Below are 26,591 nucleotides of genomic sequence, written 5' to 3' on the forward strand. Positions count from 1 at the left end.
CAACCACTTTTTTCAACCCAATGCATTAAAAACTAATTTAAATCTTTCCCCAAATCTTCTCAGTAAGTTAATTTCCACAGTCTGGGGAGGTGCCATGTGAGATTGCCAGTTGAGCTGGGTGACCTCAGCCAGACCAGCCAGACTGGCAACAACTGACCTCAAAGACCTGTGGATTGAGGCCAACTGTATTCCCTTTGGGAAGGGAAAAAAAAATCAAACATTCCTGTCCTGAAATAATATAATAATCCTTGGATTTGATATAGCGCCCGTCATGTTGGGAGGCGGTCTCAAATTGCTTCACAGGATATACTGCAAAGTGCAATGACTGTCTATTTTGCCGGTAAACTCAGATGTCAATTTGCACACAGCAAAGTCCCACAAACAGGCAGTTTGACCAATTTTATCTGGGGGAATGTTTGCCAAGTCATCGGGAGAGCAACTCCCTTTTCTTTTCCAATAGTGCCATGGAATCTCTAGATAAATGGACCTCAGTCTTTCATACTGACCTCAGCATCAAAGCTCACAATAAAAAGGGCTTTGTGGAAGTGTGACTGGTGCTTACGAGTGGCGGGAAAAAGAAGTTGTGTACAGCATAGTAGGGGTTAATGACTGGCATTTATGGCCTAAAATTCTCTTTGCTGCTCCCCCATTTACAGACACCATCTTTGCTATAAACAACCCTGTTCATGATATGCTGAAGTGTGTGAAGGTGGGGGTACGTGGAACTGCATGTTGGAGGCACCGAGGGCAAAGAGGAACTGTATTGTGTGAGGAACTGAGGGTAAGAGAGACTCACTGTCAGGGGTCATTGGCCAGTGTGTGGTCCACCCTCAGCATCAAAGCTCCCAAGTCAAATAGGACTTTGTGGTTTAAAGTCAAAGATTTAAATCAAAGCAAAAGTGAAAGATTGTGAAGGGCACAGAGAGTATTCAGAGAGTATTTGCGGCACCTAAAGCAATGTACTGTACAGACAGATTTTTGGGGGCAGCCGGTGTCTGACTCGTGTGAAAACCCATCACCATGCTTAAGAGTATCCAATTATGGGATAGAGTACATAGGTAGTTTGGGACATATGTACATGCGACCACCAGGAAGGTGGAAGACGAACTAGATGGACCTTGTTTTTTTTTGTCCAGCATTTCTTATGTTCAAATCAAACTGAGAATTCCATGTATGTATTCCACCTGCACATGGAAATTTCCATGTCTGAAATAGAATGCACACTCTCTCCCTGGAGGGACACATCCTGCGTACCTAATTCCGGAGAGTATTATGCGCAGGTTGGCTAGAGCCTAGGATTGGGGACCCCGGAGTGCGCACTGGGGTAACTGCTGGAGTCTAACCAGCTAAAACCGCAAAGCTCCCCATTGATATTGCTGTCAGTGCTGGACTGACGAGCAGAAGGAGACCGTGGACTGGGGTCTCTTGATGATTAACAGAGAAGATGCCGAGCCCTTCAGTCAGGGGTTGACTTCAGAGCAGAACAAGCACGGCATTCTGCAGCGGCCAGAGAGACAGTGAGTTATTGTTGTGCTGCCACTTGATTACAAGTGGGTATTGAAAGGCAAGGTCCCATGTTTGATTAACTGCGGTGACTCAGCAGACGAGCAGCAAGAAACAGGAGCCTGTTGAAGCCTTACCTCGTGATCGGGAATCTCTGAGGGTAGTATTTTTCCGAGGATAATAGCAGTCAGGTATGTCCAGCAGCGCGCCGTGTTGGCATGGTTATAGCCCCCTGTCTCCAAGAGAAAAGCCAGACACACACAAAGAATTCATAAGAACATAAGAATTTGCTCGGTGAAAGTAGATCATCCAGTTCGCCTTCCACCACCCTGGCAATCTCACCACATATCGTGTACCAAACCATAGACTGTATCCCGAGATCTTATTTTCTAGCAGAAATCTATCTAATTTGTTCTTGAAACAAATGACATTTTCTGCTTCCACCATCTCCCCAGGATTTGTTAGACAAGAAGGTTTGTCAACAGTGTTATTCACTGTTCTGTTGCACTGTTTCACTATACTCATTACATTGCACTAATAATAATAAATAATAATTATTGTATTTGATATAGCCCCTTATCACATTGTTGAGACTTTTCAAAGCGCTTCACAGAATTATACTGTAAAGTGAAGTGACTGTGTATTTTTTGTGGGCGAAATGTGGCAGACAATTGCGCACAGCAGTGTCCCACAAATAGTTGTGCATGCAGCCATCATGTAGGGAAACTTCTTTGCATCGACGTCCTGAGCTGGGTGGTAAGAGCGGGGGAGGGGGGGGAAGGGAGGTGGTTGAAGGCACAGTCAAAAACACAGTTTTCAGACAGAATGCTCAAGTGGAGAGGGAGGGTGTGAGATGTCCTTACAGATCCCACCACTTGGACTTCGTGACCAGGGATCTTTTCATTGCATTGAAGAGTGGCAACCTATCTGATCTATGTGCCTGGTACCATTCACCACCCCCCTCCCCAACACAAGCATGAAATACACCTATATAGCACTCTAGAGCTATTAAACTCTTGTGTTTCTCTCCGACATGCAGTTATCAGTCATATTCTAAGTTAACTTTGATTTTTGGTCAGCCAAATGTCTGATGCATGAGGAAACCCATCACCATGCTTAAGACTATCCAAGCCAAGATTTCCATGCATCCCACCCACACATGGAAATTCCAGAGATAGACTGTTGGAATGGAATGCGCTCTCTCTCCCTGGAGGGACACATCCTGCTTACCTAATTCTGGAAAGTGGAAACGAGAGGCAGCCCAGAGTGTGCGTTGGCGTAACTGCTGGAGTCTAACCAGCTCAATGTTAAATAATTCACCGGGACAAAAGGAAAATGGACCCACCTCCTCCAAGAACCAGAGTTGGCAGCTGCCAGTTCAGGATGTAACGTAAGCACTTGGCCACTCCGACTGGCGTCATGTTAAAGGAACACATGGGGTCTCCAGCGATGGTGTCTGCTCCCAACTGGCAGACCACAGCCTCGGGGTGGAAGGACGCGTACACCTCTTTCAACACACTGCAGACGAGAAGAGCCGGAATGCAGACATTAACCATTAATCTTAACACCAGTGGCAGTCAAACCAAAAGGTATTTGGTCATATTTTCCTTACAAGCTATTTCCCCCCTCATATAGGGTGAATCAAAAGTCCTTATTCATTGGCCTATAGGAGATGTTCCAACTGCAGGCTATATAGACGTTTACACATATCAACTCGGTGACAAAAGACTTCTCCTGTAAAAGCTGCATACTCTCCACAAATATTGCCTTAACCATGTCTCCATGCCCCCCACCATTGGCGGTCGGGCTTTCAGCCTCTGCCCGAACCCTTTGGAACTCCAACCCACATTCCCTTCGCCTGGCTCCCTCCCTTGCCTCCTTCAAGACCTTCCTCATCGATCGTGCTATCAGTCACCCTCCTACCCCTTCACTGCACGCTCTACTGATCCCAACCCCTTGCTCAGGTCCAAATCCCTGACTGTCCAGCACCTTGGGATGTCCTTGTGAGAGGGTGTTATACAAATGTATTTTGCTGATGATGTCAAAAAAACATAATTAATAATTAAAAACTCTATGAGTAAGGACTTCTGACTCCCCCTGTATTATTTAGCTGCTCACATAGCTTGCCACCATCAGTAAATACTAAACTGTAAGATGTACTCTCATCCGTGTCTTTCACGGATACAATGAACCCAGAAAGGCTACCCGAGGTACTCGTCATTACCCTCACATCAGGCCTTCACCAATTCCCATGTGCTTCCTATTGCCGAGCCAATTGTCAATCCATACAACTAATCTGGCATTGGTTGGATGGACTTTAATCTTCCGAAGGTCCCACATGTGGAACTTTATCGTTGGCCCTGTCCAGCCAGAGGCACAGATCAGTGAACAACCAAGGTTGTTCCTCGTTATCTATGAGTCTCTTCCTGTCCTATAATGAGCAAAACGTGGACAGGAAATGCACATGCGGTCCCCTGCCAGCTCACCTCTCGAGCTTTCTGCTAGAATTCTACAGGAAAGCAGCTCTCTGGGATGGACTGATTCTCCCTCCCTGTAAGTGACAGATCCGCTGATGGCGTAGAGTAAGCAACCACAGAGCAATAGACCTCAGTCACGTCATTAGCACAGTTTAAGCTAATAATATATTGAAGAAAATGGATATTATAGTTAATAATGAAAAGCAGTAACTAAACCCCAAAGAGCCCAGACGGGCAGCTGAGCCCCTCGGTATCCACATGTACTTTTCTCTTTGCTCCTCCTGTTTGACCTCGTGCTTACGGTCACTTCCTCCACCCCCCTCGGCGTCAGGCTCTGCCACTGTTGTACTGCACAGACTGGCACTTGTAGTGAGGTACACATAGTGACTTTTCCTGGGCTAATCCCTCTGCAGACATCTCATTCATTACAGACAGAGCTCGCAGGATATTGCAGTGTTTAATATTACAAAACCATAATTAGAACAATATTAAACAAGCAAAGAGCATCGCTCGGTGACAGTGCCTGGAGCGCCCGCTCGCTCGGATTGAGACATTCCTCCTCATGTTAACCCTCACCGCACACAACCCTGGGAGTGAGCTCATCAAGAGCAAATAAACAACCCCAGCAAACTGAGTGGTAGTGCTGTTTGAATGTTATTATTTGAACATCTAAATTACTGAGCCCAACAGTGTGAGGAAGCTGGAGTAATATCAGTACAGATAATAATGATAATAATCCTTGATTTGATGTAGCGCCTTATCACTTCTTTGAGACATCTCAAAGCGCTTCACAGAACACACTGTAAAGTGAATTGACTGTATATTTTGTGGGCGAAATGTGGCAGCCAATTGCGCGCAGCAGTGTCCCACAAACAGTCGTGGATTGAGTGATCACATTTTTTTGGGTGAAGGAGTTATTACCCCAGAAAGTGAACCGCCAATCGACTAACAGCTGGGTTCCTACTTACTGCTAAGAAAAAGTAGACATGTGGAGTAAGGAAATTTGCCTAAGGTTTTGCCCTGCCCGGGAATCGAACCCCGGTCCTCTTGCTTGTGAGGTGAGTGCTCTAACCACAGAGCTACTGGACTCCACATAGATAATAATATAATAATAATCCTTGCATTTGATATAGCGCTTTTCACGTCGGGAGGACGTCCCAAAGCGCTTCACAGAATATACTGTAAAGTGTATTGACTGTATATTTGTGGGCAAACGCGGCAGCCAATTGCGCACAGCAATGTCCCACAAACAGTCGTAGATTGAAAATGATCAATTTATTATTGTTGTGGGTTTTGAAGGGATTATTATTAGGCTCTGTGTGGAGTAAGGAAACTTGCCCAAGGTTTCGCCCTCTGCCTGGAATTGAACTCAGGTCTCTCGCTTACAAAGCGAGTGCTCTAACCACTGAGCTACAGGACTCCACCTTGGGCAAGTTTCCTTACTCCACACACCTGATAATAATCGCTCGAGAAAAAAACAATAATAATTTGGTCACTCAATCCACGACTGTTTGTGGGACACTGCTGTGCGCAATTGGCTGCCGCATTTCGCCCATAAAAATACAGTCAATTCACTTTACAGTATATTCTGTGAAGCGCTTTGAGATGTTTAGAAGACGTGAAAAGCACTATATCAAATGCAAAGATTATTATTATTATATTATTACGATTTAACAACAATTTCTTTCAACTGGGCAGAACACAAATGCTCTGTGAAGTCCAAGCTGTGAGGGAGATATTTGAGAGATGGTTGATGTTGCAGTCAAATATGTGGAGTCCTGTAGCTCAGTGGTTAGAGCACTCGCTTTGCAAGTGAGAGACCTGAGTTCAATTCCAGGCAGAGGGCAAAACCTTGGGTTAGATGTGGTCAGTAACCAGGTGGGAGCTAGTTATTGCCCACCTGAATGTAGATTAATTTCCTTCATCAGGCTGAGTAACTCCCTACAAGTGACTTGAGTAATCTTTACTCAATTTTACTTTACTGAACAAAAACAGAGAGAAGACATGAAGAAACGTAAGAGTGTTAAAATCAATGTTGTTTTTCTAGCTGCTTGACAACCTGGATGGAGGAGATGTTATAGTAAAGTAAGCCAATAACACACAGCGAGCGCTGAGGCTGCAGCAGCTGTACCGAGCTGCAGCAATTGGTTAAGTGCATTCAATGACCAAATGAAGCTGCAGCTCGGTGCACTGACCCTCTGTGCAGTGCTTTGCCAGCCTGGCGCACGTATTGTGTTTCCAGCCTCAGGGCTCCCAGGAGATGATATCAATCTGCTGCTGTTTCTGGCCAGCAGTGGGTCAGTGTGACAGGCTATGCAGGACTGATGGCCCTGGGTTTGTCCCAGACTGGCACGGATTAAACTTTTGCCATGACAAGCAACAGCCAGCAACGAAGAAAGAAATACAACAAATGCTTGTGTGTCAGCCTGGCTTAGTGGCAGCACTCTCGCCTCTGAGTCAGAAGGCTGTGGGTTCGCTTGCCTCCTTCAAGGTCCGTCAAAACCCTCCTCTTCGACCGCATCTTCGGGCACACTCCCTGCCCTCTACCCATCCTGATCGCAACCCCCAGCTCAGGTCAAATCCTTGACTGTCCAGCGCCTTCGTACGTCCTCCTGACGTGAATGGCGCTGTACAAATGCAATTTGTTATTGCTATTCAGCAACCACCACATAACCTGGGCTCTTTATTTAAAGCAGACAAGTGCACTTGTCACAAGTAAAGGAGGGAATAAACAGCTTTTTTGTTGAAGTGACTCTGCATTAAAGTGGCAGCACTTCCGTGCAGTGCCAGTAACCTTTATGGCCCAGCCAAAGGGCAGGATCGCTTTTTTCCAAAAAGACCTCTCCTTTGAGACAGCACATCTTATTTACAAACCTCAGAGTTTTCTGGCGAAAGGACATTAAGTAACACCTAATAAAAAAATAACAATTAGCGAACACTATTCATTATTTTTATCTGCTGTTTGGGGTGGGGTTTGTGTTTTATACAGTAAAAGTCACATAAGTCGTGTCAGAAAGACCATTTAATATGAGTTGCATGAAGTCCAGGTTGCAGGCAAAATTTACAAGTTGTATAAACTCTGATTTAATCAATAATCTACACTGCGCAAGTGTAATTCAGTAGAGCTGTTAAGTGTGTATGGGTGGACAGATCAGGATGTCATGTCCCACGATTCAAAGCAGTCAGTAAGTGCGGGAGTAATGGAGAGTAGGGGAGCAGCATTACGAGTTTAGAAGGTGATCACTGCAAATTGCAAAGAGAAATCGAATTGTTTTTGATCAGAAACTGAATGAGACTTGGGTAAATGTACAACTTGGGCGATTATACGATTTATGCGAGTTGTACTGTATTTACGCTACTGACACTGTGTAGCCTTAGCGCTTGGGAGTATTTTAGTGCACTCAAGTCTCCACTGTATGTGGCTTGTATAATCAGGCTCCTGATGATGCCCCCTGTAGCACGTGGGTAACTTTGGCAATGCATCACATCGACATTCCCACAAACTGCCACAGACATGGATTCATTCCCAGACCCTGTGTCGTGGGATACGGACTCATTCCCAGACGCCGAGCCTTGGAAATGAATTCATGTGGGAATTACACAATGTGAAATAAGTCAATGGGACAGGCTTCAGAGAGCTGGGCATTTCTGAATGAGCAGTAGAGAGTTAAAGACCAGCATTACCAGTTAAAGATCAGTTAAAGACTAGCTTCCTGACTATCTGGCAGTGGGGGGGGGTGAATAATTACCCACCCCCCAAAAAATTGGGTCACCCAATTCATGACTGTTTGTGGGACACTGCTGTGTGTTTTTGGCTGCCGAGTTTCGCCCACAAATTCCAGTCAATCCACTTCACAGTATATTCCGTGAAGTGCTTTGAGGCGTCTCGATGACCTGATAAGGCACTAATCAAATGCAAGGTTTATTATTATTTTGTTGAGAGTCTTATAACTTCTCATCTTCAGTTGTCCATTAGAGTTACAAACAGATACCAGACTTACTCTGATTCCCACATTCCTGCTGTTTTGTCCTCTTGCGCCTGCTGTCAAAAATTCCCCTTTCTATAAATACACAGTGCAAACAGCGATACAACAACAAATACTCAATGAGTCATCCTGACCTCCTAGCCGACGAGCAGCAAAGTTACAAGTTATTTAGGTCAAGACTCCCACAGATTATTTACTAATGGATCTCACAGGCTGGTTCACCTTCTGCTATTTCCACGCTCACCGGTTTTCACATTTGCCAGCTTGAAGTCTTTACAGGCTGTTTATAGACAGCGGTGCCAGGCCTGGGGATTCAGTCACTGAAATCAAGCGTTGACGGAACAAATATTATTGTAATAATACAATAATAATAATAATCCTTGCATCTGATATAGTGCCTCAACACATCGGTGAGAGTTCCCATCCCTCTGTGCAATGTTTCACGGCAAAGCAGACGTGTGATGATCAGGTTTGGGGGCAGCTCCTACCTTTGACAGATTTGGCAGTAGCGGGTGTCTGGAGTGCCATCTTGCAGTGGGACATTCACGGTGTAGTACCTCCCTTTCCCCATTCCCACGTCATTCACATCGCCCGTGCCTTGAAGAAACATACAGAGACCATGAAGGAGGCTGCCAGGAAGATGCCAGGAAATATGTGCAGATGCCCCAATCCCAAAGAGAGATGATGGACTTACCTGGGAAGAATCCAGGGGAGTACTTGTGAAGAGACACGGTCATTACTTTAGATGTGAAACTGAATGCATCTTCCACGCCTGGAGAACAGGAGTATGCGGTTCGTTAGCAAATAGCGTCCAGTGCTTATAATAATCCTTGTGTACTTGTGTATTTGTTATGTATTGGTCATATCAAATCCAACTTGTCCCCTGCCTTGCCCGCCCCACCATTGGTGGGCGGGCCTACAGCCTTTCTGCCCACACACTCTGGAACTCCATCCCACAGTCCTACCCCCACAACGTCACTCAGCTCTGCCACTGTCTCACAACACAAGCCATTGAAACTCTCATACATGCTTCCATTACATTGAGGCTCGACTATGCAAATTCCTCCCTCCACAGGCTGCAGATCATCCAGAACTCTGGAGCCCATGTCCTCTCCCGCACCAGGCTCCGTGACCCTATCACCCCCATCCTCGCCCGACTCCACTGGCTTCCCATCACGCAGAGGATACAGTTCAAGATCCTGGTCCTCACCTTCAAAGCCCTCCACTGTCTTGCTCCCCCCTACCTCTACAACCTCCTAACCACCTACCATCCTGCTCGCTCCCTCCACGCAGCAGGCTCTGGCCTGCTTCACATCCCCCGCCTCGCTCGCCCCACTATTGGCGGGCTGGCCTTCTGCCACTCTCCCCCACCCTCTCGAACTCCATCCCAGTTTCTCTGTCTCGGCCCCTCCCTCGCCACCTTCAAGACCCATCTCAAGACCCTCTTCTTCGACCGTGCTTTCGATCTCCCTGCTTCCTTCCCTGCCCTCCACCCTCCCCCACCCCGATCCCCAGCTCGGGTCCGTAACTCTGACTGTCCAGTGTCTTGGGACATCCTCCCAACGTGACAAGTGCTTTACAAATGTAATTTTGTTGTTGGTGTTAGAGACGCACAATGAAGTGTTATTGCTGAGGTGACGTGCAATACACCCTTGAGATTAGATTTTTTTTAATATCCCTGCATTTGATATAGCGCCCTATCATTTCATTGAGACGTCTCAAAGCGCTTCACAGCATATACTGTAAAGTGAACTGTCTGTGTATTTTGTGGGCGAAACACGGAGTGAGTCACCAATTTGTTTTTATTTGGGGTGATTATTGGCCAGGACATCAGGAGAAATTCTTCGATGATGCCCGCAAAGTAAAGTCAATTCACTTTACGGTATATTCTGCGAAGTGCTTTGAGACGTCTGAACAAGGCGCTATATCAAATGCAAGGATTATTATTATTATTATTAACAGCCATAACGTCAATGACTAATTCACCCGAGGGATTCTCCACTAGGAGAAACTCCCTTCTCTTTACAACTGTACCGTGGGATCTTTAATATCCACCTGTCTGCTATCCAATGTGTTTGTTCCTCCAGCCCTCAAAGTTTACCAGAAACAAACATGGGGACATGAAGCAGGCCTGTGTGAGCTGGGTGAGTTGATCTCAGTCAGCGTACCACAATGGGTCTCAATGCTCCTGGTTAGGTGCAAAAAAAAAGAAGCCAGGCTTCCTGCTCCCATTTGATATCCAGTGTGTGTGTGCCCATAAACTGTTAGTGACCCCCTAAATCATTACACATACTTAAACCGTTGCACATATTTAAACTGTTACACACCTTTAAACTATTAACACACCCATTTTTGGGGGTTCAGCCGGGCGTCTGACTTAAGCAAAAAACGCACCACCATGTTTAGAAGTATCCAAACCAGATTGAGAGTTTGTTTCAAGCAGGTCACATACATATGGAAACTCCTACAATAAAGCTCAAAATTCCTCAACAAATTCCAAACGACCACACGCCAGTTAAAGCGTTCCACACCCCTAAACTCCAACACACAAGCAAACAGTGAGACGCTTGGTATAATCATTTGTTTGTTGGGAAATGAGAGTGAGCGCTCATTAGCCACCATCTTGTTCTGTGCATGGAAAGCATGAGGCATGAATCCCACTAATAGGGCCCAGGTGTGCTGGGGCAGGCTTGATAAACCCGTCCGCCTGCTGTAAATCACTGCGCTGATCTCACAGGCAAACTACGCCTTTAAAGTTACTTTTACCAGTAAATTACTTCATAAAACCCTTTGATTTTCCGGAGCACTAACAGATGGCCACCCAGCCAGAACCTTGTTAGGAACTCTTGCCAGTGCAGTTTGGAAAAAAACAAATTAAAAAAAAACAGCAGCGAGCACGCTATCGGGGTGTCATCTCGAGGTCTGTGTCTCTTTCCATGAAACCTTTCCGAGCAGTTCTGAGGTTGCGCTGAGCTTAGGGCGGTGGGGTGGGGGGGCGAGAGGGGGACAGGAACACAGACAATACTGAGAAAATGTTTTTTTTTGTCTCAACGACTTTCCAATAGAAAAACTGCCCTGACTGAGGAGATGGTATGAGAGTTTTCCTGAATCTCAGCCATTCTCAGTGCGAGGCTGAGGTTGGCAGAATCTCCTCCCTCCATCAGTGCAGAGTATTAACTCTGTCCTCATTCACACCCCCCCCCAACCCCAGCACCACTGAATAGCCATCAGCAACAGGAACCCTGGCTGATCACTGTCTTCAAATGAAAGATAGTACAGAATTTTGGAAGATTGTCGTGTCGGCCTACATTTCAAAGCTGGCTTTCAAAAAAAACTGCAGGAAACCCCAAATAAATAAACACGTAAATAAATAATCCTTGAAGTTGATATAGCAAGGATCATTTCATTCAGACATCTCAAAGTGCTTCAAAATATCGTAAAGCGGAACGACTGTGTCTTTTGTTCTGCACAATCTCAAATTAAGACACTTTCTTCAGACCATGTTTGTAAGGTGAAGTTCACAAGACCCTCTGGGGTGAGAACCTTGTTGAAGGGAGGTTTCTTTGTCACCTCCCACCACGACTATTCCAATGCCCTCCTCGCTGGTCTCCCCAACTCCACTGTCCACAAAATCCAACTGCTCCAAAACTCTGCCGCCCATTTTCTCACCCACGCTAAACTCTCCTCTCCACCCCCATCACCTCAGTCCTCACCAGGCTCCACTGGCACACAGCATGGATGGGACTTCAAAATTCTCACGCTCGTCTATAAATCCCTTCACGCCCTGGCACCTCCCTACCTCTTCGATCTGTTTCTTTCCCAATCCAGAACCTGTCGCCTCTGCTCAGCTGCCCCCAGCTTGTCCTCTACTCCACATAGCCGGCCGTGCTTTCAGCTGCAAGACCCCGAAACTCTGGAACTCTCTCCCTCAACCCTTCCGTCTTGCCCCCTCATTCCCCATTTTCAGACAATAACTTAAGACCTTCCTCTTCGATCGTGCCTAAGGTCACATCCTTCCTCTCCCTGACTTGGTGTCGGACTCCGCCATTGTTAAGTGAAGGGCACTACATAAATACAAGTTGTTGTTGATTTGCTCTTCCCTAACACCGGGGCCAATCGAAGCTGCATCTGAGATCAGCCAACCAGGCTACTGGAGAGTTCTGCGGCTCAGTGTTAGTGAGAACTGAGCTGCTGTATGACTACAGTGGGGCCAGTTCTCGCCCACCCTCTCCCCCGGACAACCTCAGGCTTACCATCGCCATGGTGCAGGTCCAGATCCACGTACAGAACTCGGTCAAACTTCTCGCGGAGCTTCAAGATGCCCAGGACAGCGTCGTTCAAGTAGCAGAAGCCAGAGGCTTCGTCCCTGTGGTGAACACCAGAAAAGATTAGGTGTGATAACAATAATAGGAAATTATATTTACACAGCGCCTCTCACATCGGGAGATGTCCCAAGGTGCTGGACAGTCAAGGATTTGCACCTGAGCTGAGGGTTGGGATCAGGAGGGGTGGAGGGTGGGGAGGGTGGGGGTAGGAGGGTGACTGAATGTGCGGTCGAAGAGAAGGCCCTTGAAGTGATGCAGCTTTTTTCAGGGTGTTTCCACACAAGTGAGTGGGTCCCGTTGAGATTAAAGGGAAAATATCTGAGAAATATCAGCACTTGGTGAGAGATCTGTTTCCAAAGGAACTGAGGAGCAGGAAGCGAGGGGAGAACGGTACCCTGACATTTCTGCTCATTTCCTGTAGCTCAGTCGTTAGAGCACTTGCCTTGCAAGCGAGAGGACCCGGGTTCGATTCCTGAACAGGACGAAACCTTAGGCAAGTTTCCTTAATCCAAATGCCTGTTTACCTAGCAGTAAGTAGGAACCCGGTTGTTAGTCGATTGGCAGATCGCTTTTCCGGGGGTAAGAACTCCTTCAAAAAAAAATTGGTCACTTCAATCCACGACTGTTATGTGGGACGCTGCTGTGCGTAATTGGCTGCTGCGTTTTGCCCATAAAATATACAGTCCATTCACTTTACAGTATATCCCGTGAAGCGCTTTGAGACGTCTCGAAGATGTGATTATATCAAATGCAAGGGTTATTATTAATATTATTTCACTTCTCATCTCATTGTTGACCGTAGAGATTGCTGGCCCAGTTTGCCTGCGCAGCCACAATCTGTATTATATCCAAACTTATTGCTTGTTTGCTTAATTATTTCCAGATCACCATCCCTTTTTACGACTCAGTCATTCATTTTGGTCCCAACTGCCTTGTAATTCAGGTGAATGTGAAGGGATTCTCCCTTTTCCAAAGATTTTCTCCAGAGTAATATTCCCTCCTCATCCTAATTAACCCCCCAAATTCTAGTTAATTGGCTCGTCAGTGTGTGGGATGTTGCTGTTACGGTCACCTCCTCCCTCTCCCCGGCTTGGCATCGGACTCCTCCATTGTTAAGTGAATCAACTCTGCGGCTCAGTGTTCGCAAGAGCTGAGCTGCTGTATGGCTAAGTGGGGCCACTTCTTGCCCAACGCCTCCCCACTCAACAACAACTTGCATTTAAATTGTGCCCTTTACATGAGGTGGCGTCTCGAGCTCTTAAACATTAATTAACGTTATGACAATAACACATTAACGCTAGTTATGATTCATCTCATTCTGTGAAGCTCTTCAATACATTACATTTAAGTGAAAAGCGCCATATGAATGTGTGTTCCTTGTTAGGAGTCCCGTAATATAGTGGTTAGTGCACTCGCCTGTTAGTAAAAGATTCTGGGTTCGATTCCCAGCCAAGGCAAAACCTTAGGCAAATTTTGTTACTCCACACACCTCTGTTTACCCAGTAACTAGGAACCCGGTTGTTAGTTGATTGGTGGATCCCTTTCCGGGGATAATAATCCCTTCAAATTAATATATATAATTCCAAAAAAAAGTTACTCAATCCACGACTGTTTGTGGGACGCTGCTGTGTGCAATTGGCTGCATCGTTTCGCTCAGAGTCAATCCACTTTTATAATATATTTGAAACATGTGGAGTCCTGTAGCTCAGTGGTTAGAGCACTCGCTTTGCAAGTGAGAGACCTGAGTTCAATCCAGGCAGAGGGCGAAACCTCGGGCAAGTTTCCTTACTCCACACAGAGCCTAATAATAATCCTCCAAAACCAAAAACAATAATAAATTGGTCATTTTCGATCTACAACTGTTTGTGGGACATTGCTGTGCGCAATTGGCTGCCGCGTTCGCCCACAAATATACAGTCAATTCACTTTACAGTGTGTTCTGTGAAGCGCTTTGGGACGTCCCATATATCAAATGCAAGGATTAATATTATTATCTTAATGATGTGATAAGGCGCTATATCAAATTATTATTTGGATTATCAAGACAGGATTGCCGAGTGCCTTGGCACGTGCTCCTGACGTGAAAGGCTCTATATAAATGTAAATTTGTATTTGTCACCTTCTCTAGGAGAGGCTGGGGTAATGCCCTGGGTAATCCCATAATCACTCCAAACCTAGACGTCTATCTCTTGTGCTACTTGCACCCAACCTGGGGTGCACCAAGTAAAACATTAACCCTAGCGGTAGCTTCACTGTGGAAGAAGGTCTCTCCCCTTTCCCAGCACAAGCGACACTTTTACAGCAGACTTCAGAGTCACCGACAAACTCTGGTCTCAGTACGAAGCCTCGGTCTCGAAGTCGACAACAGCGATAAAGTGCTGCCTCAGTGGCAATGATGAGAGGAGCTGATGGATTTATTTCCATGTAACTCCACAAAGTTCATCAGACCTGCCCAGAACATGTCTCTTAACGATGTTTAGTGGCTACGTGAACTCAGAAAATAGAAGGCAGAATGTTAACCAGATCGACAAATCTCTCACCTCCTCACAACTCAGAGAAATCAATTAAGTGTAGACTTCAGTATGATACAGTATAAATTTACACCTATACGGCGCCTTTCACATTGGAAGGACGTCCCGAGGCTTAACGATCCTACCTGAGCTGGAGGTAGGAGTCGTGAGGAGGGGAAAGATAATAATAACAATCCTTGCATGTAGCGCCTTATCACATCATTGAAATGTCTCAAAGTGCTTCACAGGATACACTGTAGAAATATACAGTGTCTACTCATGTCCTAAAATCTTACACTGGTTTACAGTAATAACTGGCAAGCAGTGACTGTTTTGTAGTTTGTTCGAGGCAATTGTTCATGGAGAGTTTCAGCTCACTCTCAGGGGGACAAAAGAGGTGTATGTGTGTGGCTGCTCCGTTTCTGTACAAAAGCAGTCACTACATTAGAGAGTAGCGTAAGAATAATCCTAGTACATAATATAGTGCCTTTCACCTCGTTGCGATGTCTTAAGTGGTTTTAAAGATTTTACTGTAAAGTGCAATGAAGGCGAACACCACAACAAATTACATTTGTACAGCGCCTTTCCCGTCAGGAGTACATCCCAAGATGTTGGATAGTCAGGGATTTTGCCTCGAGCAGGGGGTTGGGATCAGGAGGGGTAGAGGGCAGGGAGGCTAGGGATAGGAGGCTGACCAAAGGCACGCTCGAAGAGGAGGTAGTAGCAGCCTATTTGTACACATCAATATCTGGGGGACACCAGGAAATATTTCTCTTTTTGAATAGTGCTGGATCTTTAACATTTGCCTGAACGGGTTTAAAATCTCATCGGAAAGACGCTACCTCTGACAATGAAGTGATCCCCCAGCACTGTACTCAAGAGTATCAGCCTGCTCTGTGAGCTCAAAGCCCCACTGTGGGGTTTGAATCCACAATCTTCTGACTCAGAGGTGAAAGTGCTGAGCCAGGCTGACAGTAATTGCTGTGAAGCACTTTGTACCATTATGTATCATTAAAATGCTCTTTATTTAAGTGTTTCCTAATGTGGCCTGTGCTTATCTTGCCTCATTCGCTCAATCTACTGGTCTATCATCTGCCAGGGCTATCTCCAGTCTGCAGGTCACTTAATTTTCCAAGCCCCCACCGAGCTACTCTCTCTCTGATTCACAGGTCTCTTCAGAGATCACACTCAGATTTTCTACCACTTTATTATATCCTAAGGTTCTCTCCCCCCACCACCACGCTCCAGTCTGCCCGACTCATTCTGTCCACACATTTACTGATCTGCCTGATTATCAGAGTTTGTGGGTCTGACTCCTCATTCTTCATTCCTCTCGTTTGATAAGTACGTCACGTCTCTCAATCTGCCAGCCTCTCTCAGCTCCCAGCCCCCACCCTGCCTTGTGGATGAGTCTCACTATCTGCCTGGCTATTCTCCCTTTGTGTGTGTGTGCATGTGTGTGCCTCTCTCTCTCTATCTGCCCAACCCCTCTCTGGCCTCTCCTGTTCAGGGATTTGGACACTGGCTGAAAACAACATAAAATGTCCCCTTCTCCAGCGGACCAGCTGTCTGAGTGAGGACCGCTGAAATGCAAACCAGCTGCCCGCCCAAGGACGAGTGCCCCCAGGGCTGCCCAAAACAAATAAATAAAAACAGGTGCCAGATAACGTGAGAGCAGGCACACTGTCTGCGACCTAACTTAACTCATGTAAAGCTTTTTGGAATAAAAGGCTCGACTCTTCTCAATGTTTCATGTCAGTCGGAATTTTGCCGCTTTAAGATTATCATGCAATATTATTAAGCTGGACAGTGGAAAGGTCTTGGAGCTCTCTTTGAACACTGTGCTCCGTGACGCTATCACCCCCATCCTTGCACGGCTCCACTAGCTCCCCATACCCCAGAGGATAGAGTTCAAAATCCTCGCCCTTGCCTTCAAAGCTCTCCATGGCCTTGCTCCTCTCTCTAGCTCTGCGAGCTGCTAAACCCATATCAACCTGTCAGCTCCCTCCGCTCAGCAGGCTCCGGCCGCTCCACATTCCCCGCCCCACCATCGGTGGTCGGGCCTTCAGCCTTTCTGCCTCCACCCATTGGAACTCCATCCTACAATCCCTTCGCCTCTCTCCCGCCCTTGCCTCCTTCAGGGCAGGTCCCTTCGACCGCTGTATCAAATGTAAGAATTATATTTATATTACTTTACTCGAGGCCTTTTTGAAAGGCTGAGAATCGCACGCACAGCGAGGTCGGTCACGCAAGGATTACTAACACCAACAATCTTTTTGTCACACGTTTGCAATTGGATTTCCCATTGTAAACTAGTAATGAACAGCCAGTGTCTCATACGTAGCCTTTCTTGAGTGAGGTCCTCAGGAGCACTGCCAGGGGTGGGGGAAGGCACTTACTTCTTTGCGTGATGCCAGCCTCCAGGCCAGTTTATGGCAACTTGGCAGGTTTTATCAATCAGGCACTGAGCGGCAGTGAGAGAGGCCCCGGCTACTGCAGCAGCAAAGTCAAACACTCCCTCGATAGCAGGACAGTCATAGCCTGGAGATGGCAGAGATGGGGAGAAATCAGTCAACAATTAAAACAACAATAAAATATTACATTTACACAGTGCCTTTCACTTCGGGATGATATCCCAAGGTGCTGGACTGTCAAGGATGTGCACCTGAGCTGGGGTTTGGACCAGGAGGGGTGGAGGTGGGAGGCTGAACAGAGCGCGATCGAAGAAGGGTGTCTTGAGATGAGTCTTGAAGGAGGCAAGGGAGGGGGCGAGGTGAAGGACCTGTGAGGTGGAGTTCCAAAGGATGGGGCAGAAAGGCTGAAGGTCCGACATAGCAGAATAACCCCATTAGGAGCAATACATCTGCATTTGGTGCCTATGTTTAGTCCCACTTTAATTCAGGAGACTGTGATGGAGTAGAGTTACTCGACGTCTCTGATGTTTATTGTTCCTATCGAAAAATGGATTAGTCTGTGACCACAGGAGTAGCCTTGATGTTTATCTGGGTCCAACTTCACATGATAAAACTTATTTTCACTAGCGTTGCGTGGACATGGATAATTCCCTCTTTGCCGGAGGCACCATTCCCAAGTCTACTGCTGGGAACTAATGTACAGTGGAGGAGTAAGTTCCCACACATAGTCCATGTGCACACTGGTGTTCTGAAGTTCAGTAACAACAGGCCTTCCTCCGCACACACCTTGTACTGATCAAAGCTACAACGCTATGAGGTGATCTTAGGGTAATCCCTCCCCCCACTCAATTCATGACTATTTGTGGGACATTGCTGTGCACAATTGTCTACCGGGTTTCGCCCACAAATACACAGTCAATTCACTTAACAGTATATTCAGTGAAGCACTTTGAGATGTCTCAAACACGTGATAAAGCGCTATATCAAATACAAGGACTTTTATTTTTATACGAAGCACACAGGCATTAAAGAGCTGTCAGCACTGAGCCACAGACTCAGGGTTCCAACACTGAGTTAGTGCTGAGTTAGCTGGTCTCAGCTGGAGATAAAAATATGCTCTGGATTCAGGAAGGGAAAAATTCTGAGCACTAAACAGTGCCAATTGCTGTAAATATTTGTGTTAGTGCCAGATTGGGCTCAACTTCCCCAATCCACCCACAGGTAAATAACCTGTTCAGATTAACCGTCAAGGCTCATAAATGAAGAATGGAAACTTGGGGGAATGCACAGGGTGCCACTGAAGGAAAAAATAATCTAAGCCCTTCAGGGCAGGAAGGGGAATGTAGGATATTAGCAAGAGAGAAAAAAATCGATAAAAGAGCCCCTTTGGACTTCAGGCCACAGTGCACGAGGGGTTAAATGTCTTATAACCTCCTGACTCCCGGACTTTGCAGTGGGAATGTAAAACTAAAGTGGACGTGGTAGAATTATCGGCGGTACAGGAGGGGGGTTGCGTAGAAACGGATAAGAAAATATTCGGAAAGAAAAACAGAATGGGGTCGATGAAAGCAGCTTTACAACCCAACCTGCTGTGATTTCGCTCACAAAATAAACAGTCAATTCACTTTAAAGTATATTGTGCGAAGCGCTTTGAGATGTCTCAACGACGTGATGAGACGCTATATCAAATGCAAGGATTATTATTATTATTAAACAGCCAGGAATCAACTCTGTTAACAGGAGCTACTGTCTTCACATCACAAACTGCTATTATTAGAACAATGCGGAGAGGGTGGGCGGGAGGATGCAGGGCTGGATGTTTCCTGGCTGGCGGTTATCCTGAACGACTGGATTATTCAATTGGGCACTAGACGTGGGAGAAGAGAGGGTTGTGGTCTGATGTCCCGGTGGGTCCCGTCAGGCTTTCCAAAACCAAACAAGCACATCATCTCATCTTGCGCATCCGGCCAAAGAGTGCATGAATGTGTTAGAGTAACTGGATACTATGGCTTTATATCCAGACACTAACTCTAACCCTAACCCCCCACCACACACAAACACAGATTTCCCCCCCCACCCCAACACCCCACACTTCAAATCAATCTATCTAGTTGTAAACACCAGAGTTCAGGGCTGGTTCCCATGCATTGGAGATGTGGTCTCCTGTACACAGAGAGCAACGGAGAGAGCATTTCTCAAAGGCCAATTGGGATAGAGGGAGCAGTGGGAATCTTACCCGGGCACAAGTACCCGATACGGTTGTCTGTTGCCTCTTTCCAATATAGGCTGTTGAGAATCCCACAGAAGGTCCTTTGTCAGATCAGGTTTAAGTGAAAGAGAATGAGAGTTCTATGAGCTCACATTCCTCCATGATGGAGTGGGACCAGTCGTGGGATAATAGTAATAATAATAATTTATTATAATAATTATAATAATGACAATAATATAATATTATAATAATATCTATTTTAATACTAAAACATTTTTTTGAAGGAATTATTACCCCTGGAAAAGCGATCCGCCAATCAACTAACAACCAGATTCCTACTTACTCCTCGGTAAACAGAGGCGTGTAAAGGAAACTTGCCCAACATTTTGCCCTGCCGGCGAATGGAGTGACTTGGGGACAATCATATGCAATCCACCCCTTTTTCTGAAATGCTAGACGTCTCCTCATTGTCTACCCCAATGGTCAGTTTCTCCCCTGCAACACCCCCACTGGACTCACACGCTCTCTTTCTCTCTCTCTCTCTCTGTCTCAAGACACGAAGAGCTCACTGTGTGAGGAATCTCAGGCATGACCCAGCACCCTGCTCTCTGTGGAGCAGTACAATAGAGCCGTTATACCAGTAGCAGACGGAGCCAACATATCTCTGCTCCTCACATTATAAACCTGCTCTGCACACACAACCCGTGTTCTGTGCTAGTTCACGGGGGCGGGAGGAGGGGGTGGGGGGGGGGACAGGAGAGGGGACTGCAAAGTGAAGAGATATTCGTATTTGGGTTTTGCTGGGGACAGTTCAGCCCCAGTCGGCGCCTCTGCTCAGCACAGACTGTTCAGTCTTCCACAGGTGGGGAGTTCACTTTGATCTGAAGCTGAGTGAGGATGGACTGATCTGTGAGGTTTCTGCCTTCAGTGCTGCGGAATAGGTTTGTCCTGGAGATCTGATGCCACCGGCTGGTTCCCATCAGTAGTGCACACATCCCTGAGCAGCGCCCCATTGGGAAATCTCTTCAGCACAGTGCATGTGCTCAGTGGCGATTTGATCGTCAACACGTATATTCTTAAACTCCAAGGTGGTTTAATACGCTTGTGAAACCACACTTACAAGGGAGGCGTGTGAGCTCAAAATATTTTCTTATCTCTGTGACCCAAGCTACACACTGGACTGGGGAAACAGCACTTTCTGATCTCTCTCTGTATTGGCATCAAGCTTCCTGACTGACATATGCTTAGGGGGGAGACATACTGGTCCAACAGCACACATCTGATCTGGGAGTACTGAATTGGACTCTGTAGGTGAAGCTTTACTCTGTATCTAACTGTGCTAAGCTCTCCGAATCACTAACCCGCATGATGTGAGGGGCTCTATATAAATGCAAGCTATTGATGGTGTTGCCGTACCTCAATAAGAATCCTTGCATTTGATATAACCTTTCACATCTCAATTCATAGAATTTTACTATAAAGCAACACTCACCTGAACAGGCAAACCAATGTAGCTCTTCTGCAGCATTGGAGTGTCAGCTTTGACTGTGTTTAAAGTCCCGACCTGGGGCTTAAAACCACAACCTTCTGACTCAGAGGCAAGAGACTGACTTGGGAGTGTGGACGGACAGTACAGAGAGAGCTTTACTCTGTATCTAACCTGCGCTGTCACTGACTTGGGAGTGTGGAAGGACACTGTAGAGGGAGCTTTACTGTGTGTCTAACCAGTGCTATTACCGACGATGGATAAAGTGTTACGCTGCTCAGCGCTGACATTCCCTCATGTTGAGAAACATATGATGATGAATAAAGGAAAGTGAGCAGCCGCACTCTCACCCAGTCCGTACTCCAAGGATTCGGGATTGTCATCATCGCCGTCTTCACTGATTTTCCGCAGATGTTCCAGGTAAGCGTCCGTGTGAAACATGGCCATCTCCGCCATGGAAGCCACTCGGGGTTTCACCAGCCTGTGGGAAACAGCAGAGATTCTTCACCTGAATCTGGCAGCACAAAGGCAGGATATGAATGCTTGAACCAATACAACTATTTCTAACGCTAGCATTGGTGCCAGTGAGAAAGAAAGAGATTTGAAAAATACACAAAAAGGAACTTTGAGCCATCTAGAAAGTGTAAAATGTAACACTGACCGGAAATGACAGAAAGTTTAGCTTGCTGCTTACCCAGAGATCAGCAAACACTCATTGGGACAAATTCAGGATTACCGTTGTCGCAAGCAATGATTTAGATCAGCAATGCCCTGTCCCAAACCAAGAGGCAGAATCAGATTTACACACAGTGACACTTGTGACATCAGGAAGCTAAAGGAGAAAATATTCCACTGGGTCTCCTCAAAACAATTTTTAAATCATTGAAACAAAGATAAATATGAATTGTGAGTGGGGGTGGAGGGGGGGGCAGAGAGATACAGGTTTGCTGATCTCCTTATCTACAGTCTACAAAAGCTTTTCATTCATTCATTTCACATCGACACTGCTGTTATTTGGCTAAAGAGGCTAAAAGTCACTGACCTCAGAACAGAGGAAGGAAAGAAACTCCCTGATCCCAGTTTGATCCGGCACTCAGTGTCAACCTGAATAGAGGGTTTGGGCTTCTTTTATTGTTTAAACCAGAATTGTGGTCAATTCTGACATTCAATCTAAATTTGGAAATTGCTTTTCCACAATTCTTAAGCAGAACAGCCTCCAAATGAAGATGGAATTTAAGAGAGTTCTGTATCCTGATGCACCATTAAAGCCTCTGATGTAATAAAACAACAATTTTAAATTTATATAGGGCCTTTCAATTTTTTTAAAAAAGTGCTCTGGGACGCTACACTGTGTGAGGGGCGCTATATAAATGCAAGTTGTTCTTTCACATAGAGAGATGATCTCAAAGCGCTTCATAAAACTAAGGTTTAATGTAGAGATGGAAGCTTCCCATAAACAGTCCTTTCTATTGTTTAACAGAATAGAAATGAAGACAAAGCCCAATGCTTACAAAGTTATTTTCAGGGTACTTTACCTCATGTACTTCAGCAATCCGTAAGAGGCAATCAGAGAATGCACCATACTGGCCTGAGGGAGAGAGAGAGCACGGATTAGTCAGGGAACGTGACAAGGTAACACTATGATGCAGGGCTGCTGCGCGCAATTGGCTGCTGCGTTTCGCCCACAAAAAAAAGTCAATTCACTTTACAGTATATTCTGTGAAGCACTTTGTGACATCTAGAAGACATGGAAAGCACTATATCAACTGCAAGGATTATTATTTTTTATAGGGCTGTCAATGCAGCATGGGATTGTGCCTGCGACCCCTGAGAACACTGACTCACACTCCCTTATCTGTTGTGATAGGGCAAGTGAAAAGAGAGGACATTTATGAACAATAATACAATTAGAAAGCATGTTCGTTTCACCTGGTTTCAGGCTACTCAGGCAGCCAACCAGCAGCACAGTGAGGCCCTCGGACCTCCCGGTGGGCGGGGAAAGGGAAGAGACCTCAACTGTTTTCTTTACACAAAGAAGGTTAGACTTTAGCTGCGTCTCTCTGGGGACTGAGGTGGAATAGGTAAAAGTGCTAAAAATGTTAGTCTAAAAGTCTAATTCTAATATAATAATAATCCTTACATTTGATATAGCATCTTATCACGTCGAGACATCTCAAAACACTTCACAGGATACACTGGACAAAGCTGTCAAAAGAACTAATGAAATCTTAGGTTTTATAAATAGGGGTATAAGATATGAAAGGAAAGAGTAATGCCAAACTTATATAAAACATTAGTTAGACCGCAGTTAGAATATTGTGTCCGGTATTGGTCACCTCACTTTAGGAAAGATGTTAAGGTGATAGAGAAGGTCCTGAGGAGGTTTACTAGGATGATACCAAGGATGAGTGATTTGGCCTATGAGAAAAGACTGAAGGAACTGGGATTTTGTCTCTTGAGAGGTGACCTGATAGAGGTCTTTAAAATTACTAGGGGTTTGATAAGAGTAAATAGAAAGAAATTATTTCCACTGGTCAATGAGACAGCACTAGAGGGCATCAATTTAAGATAATAATAATCCTTGCATTTGTTATAGCGCTTCATCACATCGAGACATCTCAAAGTGGTTCTCAGAATACACTGCAAAGTGAATTGACTGTATATTTTATGGGTGAAATGCGGCAGCCAATTGAGCACAGCAGCGTCCCACAAACTGTCGTGGTAATGAAGTGACCAATTTTTTTTGAAGGAATCATTACCCCGGAAACGCGATCCGCAAATCGACCACCAACCGGATTCCTACTTACGGCAAAATAAACCCAGGCGTGTGGAGTAAGGAAACTTGCCCAACATTTCATCCTGACGGGGAATTGCTAAGATAGTTAGTGAATGAGAAAATGGGAAAATGAGATTTTTTTTTCAGATACAGAGTTCAGGATATGGAACGTCTGTCAGAAGCGGTGTTTGAGACAAAATCCATATTGACCTTCAAGAGGGAAACAGAACAGTTTAACAATAGGAGCTACAGGGGTATGGAGGGAAAGGGGGGTAAGTGGGACTGAAAGGATTGCGTTTGAGTGAGCTGACGTGGACACAATGGGCTGAAGGGGTTTCTTCTGTGCTGTAAATTGTTATAATAATAATCCTTGCATTTGATATAGCGCTTTTCACGTCGGGAGGACGTCCCAAAGCGCTTCACAGAACACACTGTAAAGTGAATTGACTGTATATTTGTGGGCGAACGCGGCAGCCAATTGCACACAGCAATGTACCACAAACAGTCGTAGATTGAAAATGACCAATTTATTATTGTTTGTGGTTTTGGAGGATTATTATTAGGCTCTGTGTGGAGTAAGGAAACTTGCCCAAGGTTTCGCCCTCTGCCTGGAATTGAACTCAGGTCTCTCACTTGCAAAGCGAGTGCTCTAACCACTGAGCTACAGGACTCCACAAAGTTATGGTTCTGAATGTTTAGCGCCAGGAGATGGCTGGACCTGATGTGGGGCAGTGCCCACGGGGTGATGGCAGGAGTGGGTGAGGGTCGGGTAGAGCTCTCTCGGCTCCTACCAGCAGGATTGGGCGGGTTGACGCCCATCGGGGGAGGAGGGGTCTTGTTGTTGTCCTGTGGCTTTGGGCGGTTTCCTCCTTTAATAAAGACTTCTGTGAAGACTTTTCTTACAGTTTCAAAAGCTGTGAAAATGCCACTCAGAAAGGGGGCGACACAGGGGTTAGTGTTAGGTGGGCTTTGCCCCCCCGGGGCAGACACAGCCCCTCCCCCCGCCCCCCGGGGTAGACACAGCCCCCCCCCCCCCCCCCCGGGGCAGACACAGCCCCCCCCCCCCCCCCCGGGGCAGACACAGCCCCCCCCTCCCCCACCCCGGGGCAGACACAGCCCCCCCCTCCCCCCCCCCGGGGCAGACACAGCCCCCCCCCCCCACCCGGGGCAGACACAGCCCCTCCCCCCCCCGGGGCAGACACAGCCCCTCCCCCCCCCGGGGCAGACACAGCCCCCCCCCCGCCCCGGGGCAGACACAGCCCCTCCCCCCCCGGGGCAGACACAGCCCCTCCCCCCCCCCGGGGCAGACACAGCCCCACCCCCCCACCCGGGGCAGACACAGCCCCTCCCCGGGGCAGACACAGCCCCCCCCCCCCCCACCCGGGGCAGACACAGCCCCCCCCCCCCCGGGGCAGACACAGCCCCTCCCCCCCCCCCCCCCGGGGGCAGACACAGCCCCTCCCCCCCCCCTGGGGCAGACACAGCCCCTCCCCCCCGGGACAGACACAGCCCCTCCCCCCCCCCCCCGGGGGCAGACACAGCCCCTCCCCCCCCCCCCGGGGCAGACACAGCCCCTCTCCCCCCCCCCCGCCCTCCCCCCCCCCGGGGCCGACAGCCTCTCACCCGTTTGGTGACCTTGGACAGGGAGTCGCATTTCTCGATGTACTCCGGGGCGTAGATGTAGGCGGTGGCGGTGGCGGCGGCGGCGGCGGCGGCGGCGACGGGTTCCCCCGAGTCTGCGACCGGTCCGGGCTGCATGGCGGCCCGCGCGGTGCACCCGCTGGCGGCGTCCGGGCGGCGGCGCTTCCGGTGGCGGTGTCCGGGCGGCGCTTCCGGTGGTGGTGTCCGGGCGGTGCACCCGCTGGTGGCGTCCGGGCGGCGGCGCTTCCGGTGGCGGTGTCCGGGCGGTTTGCCGCCCAAAGCCTTCCCCCCGCCCACCGCACAGCGAAACCCCGCACAGCGGGGTTTCGCTGTGCGGTGGGCGGGGGGAAGGCTTTGGGCGGTGTGTGCGGGGTTTCGCTGTGCGGTGGGCGGGGGGAAGGCTTTGGGCGGTGTGTGCGGGGTTTCGCTGTGCGGTGGGCGGGGGGAAGGCTTTGGGCGGTGTGTGCGGGTTTCGCTGTGCGGTGGGCGGGGGGAAGGCTTTGGGCGGTGTCCGTTTAAATATATATTAACGCTCTCTATACACAGCACAGACCAGGACGTTGGGCTACTTTTGGTGGAAGTTGGGGCTGTGGTTGTGATTTTTAATTGCTTGGTCCTGGGGGGTCACCGCACTCCCCCTCACCCCCACCCCCCCAACCCGGGACCCCCTGTCTGATCTCTCGCGGTGGTCCGGTCAGCGACCCCCCGACCCGACCCGACCCCCCGACCCAACCGTTTGGCCGCACCAACAAGATTAACCTTTCGCGTCGGGAGGAGGACGTCCCGAGGCGCTGGACGGCGCTGGGGTCAGCGGGCGGTGGGGGAGGGGGTGGAGGGAGGGGGGGGAGGGAGGTATTTGTGGGGCATTGCTGTGTACACATTGGCTGCACGAGTGCATCTGCAAATGACACTTCCGACACTAACGACTTGTAACAAAGAGAGAGGCGGCGGTGGTGGCGGCGGCGGCGGCGCACGCGGCAGAGGTCAGGCGGCAGCGGCCGGGAAAGGGAGTCAACGTCTCGGGTTCACGGCCCCTTCGTCAGAACTACTTTACTGTGCAGCACTTGGTGACATTTCAACAATTTAAGTGCTGATATCAAATGCAAAGGTTTATTTCGCATCTCACTCCCATTGTTTCTTTCAAAGTAACGACAGGGATGAAAAGTGAGAAATTATCACCCAACAGGTGGTCTCTGTTCGACAATAATAGAACTGTTGAAATATATAACACAATGGGTGTCCCATTTTCTTGTGGCTATTTGCT

The 26,591-nt window shown here is 47.6% G+C and overlaps 1 protein-coding gene across 1 annotated transcript in view; it reads right to left on the reverse strand.

Annotated features, from left to right (window-relative positions):
* Positions 1–25,458, reverse strand: part of hdac8 (histone deacetylase 8) — a 32,942-nt gene extending 7,484 nt beyond the window's left edge. The window contains exons 1-9 of the mRNA XM_042340761.1: positions 25,310–25,458; positions 22,446–22,498; positions 21,261–21,391; positions 17,201–17,342; positions 12,220–12,332; positions 8,661–8,738; positions 8,455–8,563; positions 2,849–3,021; positions 1,641–1,735 (exon numbers count right to left, since the gene is read on the reverse strand). Of these exons, the coding sequence (XP_042196695.1) occupies positions 1,641–1,735; positions 2,849–3,021; positions 8,455–8,563; positions 8,661–8,738; positions 12,220–12,332; positions 17,201–17,342; positions 21,261–21,391; positions 22,446–22,498; positions 25,310–25,444 (1,029 nt within the window). The 5' untranslated portion in view covers positions 25,445–25,458. The remainder of the gene's footprint in view (positions 1–1,640; positions 1,736–2,848; positions 3,022–8,454; positions 8,564–8,660; positions 8,739–12,219; positions 12,333–17,200; positions 17,343–21,260; positions 21,392–22,445; positions 22,499–25,309) is intronic.
* Between the last annotated feature and the right edge of the window lie 1,133 nt (positions 25,459–26,591).

The sequence above is a fragment of the Callorhinchus milii genome, unplaced genomic scaffold (genome assembly GCF_018977255.1).
Source record: "Callorhinchus milii isolate IMCB2004 unplaced genomic scaffold, IMCB_Cmil_1.0 Scaffold15, whole genome shotgun sequence".
Lineage (NCBI taxonomy): Eukaryota > Metazoa > Chordata > Chondrichthyes > Chimaeriformes > Callorhinchidae > Callorhinchus > Callorhinchus milii.